General features: G+C 42.2%; 1 protein-coding gene across 1 annotated transcript; it reads right to left on the reverse strand.

The window, feature by feature from the left end:
- Positions 1-5997: 5997 nt before the first annotated feature.
- LOC129810817 (Krueppel-like factor 2) lies at positions 5998-8595 on the reverse strand. Its single transcript, XM_055861740.1, has 3 exons — positions 8215-8595; positions 7072-7999; positions 5998-6945 (listed from the first exon to the last, which is right to left on the reverse strand). Exons 1-3 carry the CDS (start codon positions 8290-8292, stop codon positions 6770-6772), a joined length of 1182 nt encoding a protein of 393 aa, XP_055717715.1. The 5' UTR covers positions 8293-8595; the 3' UTR covers positions 5998-6769.
- Positions 8596-8876: the final 281 nt, after the last annotated feature.

An 8876-nucleotide genomic window follows, 5' to 3' on the forward strand; every position in this document is an offset into this window, starting at 1 on the left:
CATTATCGATCATAGTCTATTGCTGGAAAAACGTATGTGTTATGGCTTTACACCCCCTGCTATATTGTGGATAAAGAGTTACCTGTCTAACAGAACACAGAGGGTGTTCTTTAATGGAGGCCTCTCCAACATAATCCAGGTAGAATCAGGAATTCTCCAGGGCAGCTGTCTAAGCCCTTTACTTTTTTCAATCTTTACTAAGGACATGCCACTGGCTTTGAGTAAATGTATGCGGATGACTCAGCACTATACATGCCAGCTACTACAGCGACTGAAATTACCCTTAACACTTAACAAAAAGCTGCAGTTATTTTCAGAGTAGATGGCAAGAAATAAGTTAGTCAGTTGACACAAAAATGGATTTAGGAAAATTGCAATTGGTTCAGAACAGGGCAGCACGGCTGGCCCTTGGATGTACACAGAGAGCTCACATTAATAATTTGCATGTCAATCTCTCCTGGCTCAAAGTGGAGGAGAGATTGACTTCATCACTACTTGTATTTATGAGAGGTATTGACATGTTGAATCGACCGAGGTATTTGTTTGAACTACTGGCGCACAGCTCGGACACTGATGCATACCCCACAAGACATGCCACCAGAGGTCTCGTCACAGTCCCCAAGTCCAGAACAGACTATGGGAGGTGCACAGTACTACATAGAGCCATGACTACATGGGACTCATTTCACATCAAGTAACTGATGCAAGCAGTAAAATTGAATTTAAAAAACAGATAAAAATACACCTTATGGAACAGTGGGGACACAAACATAGGCACAGACACATGCATACACACACATGATAACATACGCACTATATATACACGTACACATGGATTTTGTACTGTAGATATGTGGTAGTAGTGGAGTAGGGGCACACCGTGTGTTGTGAAATCTGTGAATGTATTGTAATGTTTTTAAAATGGTATAAACTGCCTTAATTTTGCTGGACCCCAGGAAGAGTAGCTGCTGCCTTGGCAACAGCTAATGGGGATCCATAATAAATAATAATAGCCTAGCCTTAAATATGACTCCAATGGTTGCTGTTTCATGTCAACCTCAGTCTGCTATGATCTAGTACCGGTATGTACAGTAAATCTACATAAACAAACGAAAGGTTCATAGACTTTATTTACCCTCCCAGGTGTGTTGGTTTATACTTCCTGACCTTTTGAATTAAGACTCCCTCAAACTACTAAATACTACTTCTGAAGCTCTAGACAAGATGCTCATTGATGGTCCCCCAAACGCCAGACCTGCCAAAAAGCAACACCAGGCAGTAAAATGTGCAGTGAATTACAGTCGTCTATATTTCAAGGATACAGCTGCAAGTGTGAAAATAATTCTGCGTCAACAGACTACATTTTTGGACATATTACTTGAAACCTAAGCAAGTCCTGTGTTCAGAATGTTAACTGTGTCCGTATGAAATAACAGGAAATTCCTAGGTACGTTTTTATTTACCTTATGTTAATGGTAGTGTAGAAATGAAATGGCCATTGCTTTTCAAAAGGAAAATGGGTCATGGAGACTTATTGAAGATATGATCGCCTCACAAATTGTGCCTTCAGTGTTTGTATCCATATTTGTGCGTTCTTTTTGGGGTATTTACTAATGTTGACATTTACTTTTACAAAGAGAGTGACAGAATTTACATGTTTTCTTAGCAAGCACTTGACATTTTATGAGCAGAAAGGTTGCACATGTAGTCATGTTGTCACTAGCAGCATATTTCAACACAAGTGTTTTCACCAGGCAAATAGTGGCACCACACCCCCCTTTTTAAAGAGATTTCTGGGAAATAATAGGATATTCCTTCCCAGCTGTGGAGGGGCTTGGGGTGCTAGTTTAATGCCTCAGGATGTTGGAGAATGTTTACACTCCACATGTGCACACATACACACACACACACACACACACACACACACACACACACACACACACACACACACACACACACACACACACACACACACACACACACACACACACACACACACACACACACACACACACACACACACACACACACACACACACACACACACACACTTAGGGGAGTTGGGGGTCCTTAGCTATCAGAGGTATCTGTAAGGGGACCTTCTCCCTGCTGGGGCTGATACACAGAGACCCCAACTCTCTGACAGCTAGCTAGCTGGTGGCCATAGTGTTTCTCAGCCAGCTCCAAGAACTAGGAATGGCTAGGAAAACAGTTAAGAGAACCACCCCTCCTGTAACCAATCTGCTATAGTTAATACATAATTAGCCCTGGTCCTCAGGAGCAGGAGCAGCAGTCCCAGTCCCCTTAGCCCAGTCTATTTAATCAGCTGTTGTGAGGGAGGAAGAGAGTGGGGCTTGCTGCTCCAGAGCAGGGGTGCCCCAGGGATATTGTGGAAAAAAACAAACCCAATAGGACTGACTGTCAGGGGAGGAATGCTGGCTAAAACAGTCCAGATGGACCCTCTGTAGTACTCTCTCACTCCATGTAATTCATAGTCTGGCGCTTATCTTTGAGAAATCTATCTTTTGGTCTATGCACTGAAGCAATACTAGGCCTACATGCAGCTGGGGAGGGGAGATGTTTACCATTTAACTAAGCTGATGTTGGTATGTATGTTTTTATGTAATGTGTCCTTAATTTATACATTTCTATCAAATGAACCGAGACATTAACATATATCAATGAATATAAACATAGTGTATATATCAAGTGCCTTGCAAATTAAATTGTGTCTTTCTGACCTCAAGCGCATAATGATCCTCAGGAAAGGTGACCCATCGTATCATGTGTCTGTTGGGAAAAGACCCAACTCATTCACTCTACATGTAGTATCACTCTACAAAGGCCATTCTTTAGCCAGTGCCAAAGTTAATCCATGTTGTTCCTCCATAGACCGGATGAGTGTCTTCCACCGAGGAGCTTCCAAACAGCTCCAGTAGGTGGTGTACTCATCCCATGACATTCCCACTTTTCCCCACGTGGTAAATGGCCCTTGGCTGCGTGAAGTCTAGGAATCCACTGAGATAAACTCTTTCCTGGTATGATTGATGTTGTACATTTGACTCAGACAGGATGTCAATATGAGATGTCAGGTCTTCACATTGAATATGGAGGCCAGGACTATCGTGTTTCTCAGAGTCTTAGTGACTATACTGTCGATCGGCATTACTGGAAAGTGAAATGTGTGTGTGCTTGGTTGCCCATTGGAGGCCAGCTGTGATAGGGATCTCCACACACTCACTCACTCACTCAAGGGCCCGTAAGTATTTCACTGTTAGTCTACCCCTTGTTGTTTTAAGAAGCATGTGACAAATAACATCTTATTTGACTCACTCACTCTCCCTTCATTTTCAGCACTCAATGCTCTTTCCCCCTTTCCGAGCTTTAATATAAAACTCAAACATATGTCTATAGCTTGTGCTGTAGAGCTTTAAAAAGCTGCCTTCTCCATGTCCTCTCTATGGACTTCCTACTTTGTTGACCTTTTTTATGGAACCATCCCCTGTAGAATTGTATACAATTATGCTGTTGCTTGTGAAGATTCTCTGTGTAAAGCATTTATGCATGATAAACTGCAGCTAAATGCAGCCAACCATGTTTATGGATAGTTTCTCTGACCTGGCAGAAATTCTGAAAGTGCTCACTTCAGACTAAAGTATAGCTAATATAAAATAACTTTAAATAGGCCTACATACAGGTAACTGCCAAAATAATGGAAACACTTGTGATACTAAGTATATTGAAAGCAGGTGCTTCCACACAGGTGTGGTTCCTGATATAATTAAGCAGTTAACATCCCATCATGCTTAGGGTTGTGCATAACAATGCTGGGAAGGCCATTATTTTGGCCATTATTTTGGCTACCATGGCTATGCCCCCATCCACAGGGCACAAGTGGTCACTGAGTGGTTTGATGAGAATGAAAACAATGTAACCCATATGCCATGGCCGTCTCAGTCACCAGATTTCAACCCAATTGAACACTTGGGAGATTCTGGAGCGGTGCCTGAGACAGAGTTTTTCCACCACCAATGATGGAATTTCTTGTGGAAGAATGGCATCGCATCCCTCCAATAGAGTTCCAGATATTTGTAGAATCTGTGCCAAGGTGCATTGAAGCTGTTCTGGCTCGTGGTGCCCCAACAACCTATTAAGACACTTTGTGTTGGTGGTTCCTTTATTTTGGCAGTTACCTGTACATCTGCACATAAGGATGGTAACATTAGGAGATAGTCCTAAAACTATGACAATCACCTCCGTGAACAGCTCTGATACACCAACACTAAATTCAACAACAAAGTAGGCATAACAGCATTCGTGCCTCTTGGCTCTGTAAATGTTCTTTGATTTTGATCTCTATCATGCAGTTTCAGGTGTGCCATGGCAAAGAGCCAGCGAACGCTGTGTGTTATGAATGGTTTCATACTAAGAGATACAGATACATTTTCGGCTGACTCTGTAGCAGAGTAACTTGAGTGTTATTGTGGCGAAAGGAGTTTCAAAAGCAAGGCATGAACTTCGAAAAACACCATCCGTTAGATCAGATTCAGAGATAATTCTGAATGACAATGATGTGCTGTATATGTGATGTGGAATAGATGTAAACATATTGTAATGAAGGAAATTCCTTTTTGTAAGCCTGTAATTTGAGCCATCTAAAGGGGAAACCAGATAGCAATGAAAGCCTGTGGAATACACACTCTTTTTTTGTTTGTTTATAGATAGACAGCTTACATGGGTGACAGAATGCATTAACCATATGGATACATGACCTCTGTCCCCTAACTCACACTTCAATCTTCCCACACTCGCTTCTAGATGTTATTATTACACTCTGAGCAAAAAGTGAAATGAGAATGTTTGATTTTTCACTTGAGTAAATTGGCTAATCATAGTGGCACTCCTACTTCCTCTTTTCTCTAAACTGGCATAGGCACCCAGAAGATGATACGGTCCCTAAAAAGTTGTAACACTTGAAGAAAAAGTTGTCTTTTATGCTTCCCCATAGAGCCAATGTAGAGACATTGTTGTGAGCTTGTCAGTTCAAAAAGGTGGCCCATTTCTCCTCTCTCTCTCTCTCTGCCTGTTTTTATACATAGCTAAAGTACATAATTAGGCCCATAACACAGTAAAGAAGAATTTATTCTGAAGGCACCTAACTACACCTGACTTATTGTGCAGGAATGTTGTCATGTGACCCAAATACACAGGCTGAAGGCCCCTGATTAAGGGTAAATGGGTAAAATGTTGTTGTACTCTGGGCCACTTCATGTGATTTTAACTCCTTGCTCCTTCCAGAGTGGAGGTGCTTTGTTTTTGGATAGCATACCAACTTAAAAATGTACTTTTAAGAATGTGCAACCATGTTTAAGTGATAGCTGTTTAATACTGTTTTATGCTTTATCAACATTGAAATAAGACAATAGAGCCTAACTCAGAGACTACTTGAAGTCAAAGGTTTGATTCTATAGAATATTTAAGGAACAAGTACATTCATTGTGAGACTCAAATCCAGGCTAACAGATGCATAACCTTCGTGTCACTCTCTTCTAAGCCCCACTGAACTTTCCACTCGTCCCATTGGGTCTTCTCATTGAGGCAGGGACTAGGGTTCCTTTCTCTTTCAGTGCGGTGTGCCCCTGTGCCCAGACCCAGAGAGGGGACATCTATATTAAGTCTCTGTAATTATGTAAATGTAATGTTTGTATTTATAGGCTGTATGAGCCACAAGACTCTGGCAGTGGCCCTGTGACAGATGGAAAACATTGCACTCACATTCATATTGTAAACTGCTCAGGCGTGAACTGGCCTATAGGATAGCTGGCAAGCCATTCACACAGGGACAACTATAGCTTATGGTTGATGTAAAGATACAGGAAGTATTGTTGATGAGTTTATGACTGGTGTGATGATGATACACAGATGTCAGGGCTGTTCCATTTTCCTTTGTCAGGATAATAGACAGAAAGCCACAAGGATTTCACTCAAAGTCAAGAATAATGTTGATCAATTAGTTTAATATGTACATTAAAATAAACTATTTACATTATATAAAAATGTATTTACATGGCATTAATACATTTACTCAGAAAACCAAACAGAACAGTTTTAAGTCACAAGACATTTAGCCCTTTGTCATGTTGAGATGGACAACTATTTCCATAGTTTTAAAGACCCTGACATCAAATGTTATTCCACAGATAAATGCACACACAGAACATTCAATTCTAGCCTCTGAAGACTGGAAGGCAGTTTTAGATCAAAACATTGTCTTAAAGCTTATTTCATGTTCTGTTTACAGTTATAACACTTACATAAACTTAGTTTTTTTTGCCATTAGAAAATATGGCACTCGTAGGATGCATATATATAATAGAAGGCACTATCGTGACTATCAAAACACATCATGTTAAACAATGTAATTGTCAGATTCCAGTTGCGTCAGAGGTGTATAGGGCCAGCCTCATATGTTGACTTGAATTCACAAATGCAAACATCGTGTAATGCATGTTTAAAGCCTTTTTATAGAAATATTATTCGATAAAAAATAACAAAGTAGTACCAGCTACATATTTCAAAAATAGTATTTGTATATAGAATTCGTTAATTGGTCAAGTCGGACCACGTTTTGTGTTCTCATGCTGTTTTCCTATTCCCCCCCCCACCCCCAAATTTAAATAAACTAAAATACGAAATACATATTTTGGAGACATCTTTCTTGATGTTGTTCTTGGTTAATTTGGCATAGTCCTCAATCGTATGTGATTTCTCACATGTGTCGCTTCATGTGCAGCGCGAGGTGGTCGGACCTGGAGAAGGCGCGCTCACACAGGTGGCACTGGAACGGCCTGTGTCCAGTGTGCTTACGGAAATGGCGCGTCAGCTCGTCGGAGCGGGCGAACTTCCAGCCACAACCCTCCCAACTGCAATGGTATGGTTTTTCACCTGTTGAATTACAAAATGGAAAAGACCATAAGTATACTGATATAAAACCCAGTTCTTTGCAACACATAGAGCCAAGTAGTTCAAGTTTGCAATAAGCATAAAGAGAAAATGAGGAATATTCCTTACCGGTGTGCGTTCTGTGGTGCGCTTTCAAGTGCGAGCTCTTGGTGTAGGTTTTCCCGCATCCAGCGAAAGTGCAAGTGTGAGACGCTGTGCGCTTCCTTGGCCAGGAGCGCCGACCCCTCTTTGGCTTTGAGTCCATCATCTCCAGCGGGGAGGACGGTGGAGTGAGTAGCACTCTCTGGTTGGTGGGCTGCATACCCATTCCGTCTTCATACATCCCGAACTGGTGTGCGCTCTGGTACGGGAGCTGCATCTGTTGGGGCGGGTGAGAGTGAGGGTATCCCGCTGCGGAGCGGTAGCTCTGGGGGAAAGTCATGGAGTGGCACATCTGGGGCTGACAATCGGAGCTCATCAGGTCGTCTGGGCTGAGAGGCGGTGTCATGTTCCCCGCAGCCTGTGGAGAGTTGGCTAGTCTCGGCTGCTCGAAGGACATCATGCACGAAACGTTCCCCTCCTGCTTGATCTTTGGGCAGCTCTGTGGCACCATGCCCATAAGCGGTCCGTAACTGTCCATGGATGGCTCGACCTTGATGTTGTCTACAAAGTCCTGATTTGGGAAGGCAGAGGAACTGACTAGAAATCTCCCATGGATGCTGTTGCCGGAAAGCTGGTGGCAGAAGCTGCTGTCAAGCTCAGTGCGCAGGAGCTCAGCCATCAGGCTGTTGTAAGGTGGAGGTGGGCTGCTCATCTCGGGCAGCGTGTAGGTAGACTGCATCCCGGAGTGATACATGCTGTTCTGCTCTCCTAGCCTGTACTCGACTCCCGTCCCGGAGGATGGAGTGTTGTCTGTGCCGGTGGTGTTAGAGAGAATAAACTCCAGATCCAGGAATTTATCGAGCTCTTCTTCGTCTTTTCTGCCCATGCAGTTGTCCATGCTCTCCACCACAGCACAGCTGGAATGCACAGACCTGTCCATCTCTCCCTTCCACCTCTGGAATAATAAAGGATACCATTAGTGAAATTATAATATAAAAATACAACTCTATATATATTTCGGCTAACTGTTAAATTGCCAAACTTTACCAACAAATATGGGTTGATTCTACATTGGGACTGAAATGCTATTTCTTTATTATTACATAAATTGACCAACAACATGTAAAACAACCATCAAACAACTCGAAATACATAATCCAATATACTTACATTTTCCCAGCATTTTTCCTTTTGGTTCGCAAATGTAGCGATGGATGGTAAAATGGTCCCGGTTAAGGCCATTTCCATAGGTTGTAATTTTCTTGAATAAAAAACGTTATTTCTGTCTAAGAATATTAGCAAACGCGATGCAGACTGGAGTCCACACGAGAAACTATTTGTAGTAGTATAAACCACTACTTCTCACTTCAAGTACTGTTTCAGAGTCATGTGAAAGTTTGATTGGTAGGAGTTCCTATACCTTATAAATATTGTAGCTGAAAAGCTGGACCAATTGTACGAAGCGGCGGAAACACGCACTACACGTCCCTAAATTTAGCCCTATATAAACCCAGTGAGCCCAGTGAGCGCTTGTAGTCTCTTTGCTTTCCCTCTTGCGCTCGTGCGAGCTTTAAAGACACCTCTATACAAGCCCCTCCTGCACAGAAACGAGTTTAACAAGTATAACCGTAAAGCTGCGCTTGGCAAAGTCCGCCCCCTTGAAAAAAGAAGAGCAAGCAATTAACACATTACGAATAGGGTAACGATACCGAAAGATGCACGCACGGTACGAGAGTCAACGTTACGCATTTTGGATAAAATATGACGCATTGTATTTCAATATAGGCTAATATTAGTACATCCCAATGCATTACACACCTTCTCCTTCAACC

This window comes from Salvelinus fontinalis, chromosome 14 (genome assembly GCF_029448725.1).
Source record: "Salvelinus fontinalis isolate EN_2023a chromosome 14, ASM2944872v1, whole genome shotgun sequence".
Taxonomy (NCBI): domain Eukaryota; kingdom Metazoa; phylum Chordata; class Actinopteri; order Salmoniformes; family Salmonidae; genus Salvelinus; species Salvelinus fontinalis.

What these genes read in the sequence shown, in the direction of transcription:
- LOC129810817 (XM_055861740.1), bottom strand. Translation starts at nt 8,292, where the DNA reads ATGGAAATGGCCTTAACCGGGACCATTTTACCATCCATCGCTACATTT. An exon ending in AGGAAAAATGCTGGGAAAAT is followed by an intron (nt 8,000 to 8,214) that starts GTAAGTATATTG and finishes TTATTATTCCAG; the next exon opens with AGGTGGAAGGGAGAGATGGA. An exon ending in GCACCACAGAACGCACACCG is followed by an intron (nt 6,946 to 7,071) that starts GTAAGGAATATT and finishes GTAATTCAACAG; the next exon opens with GTGAAAAACCATACCATTGC.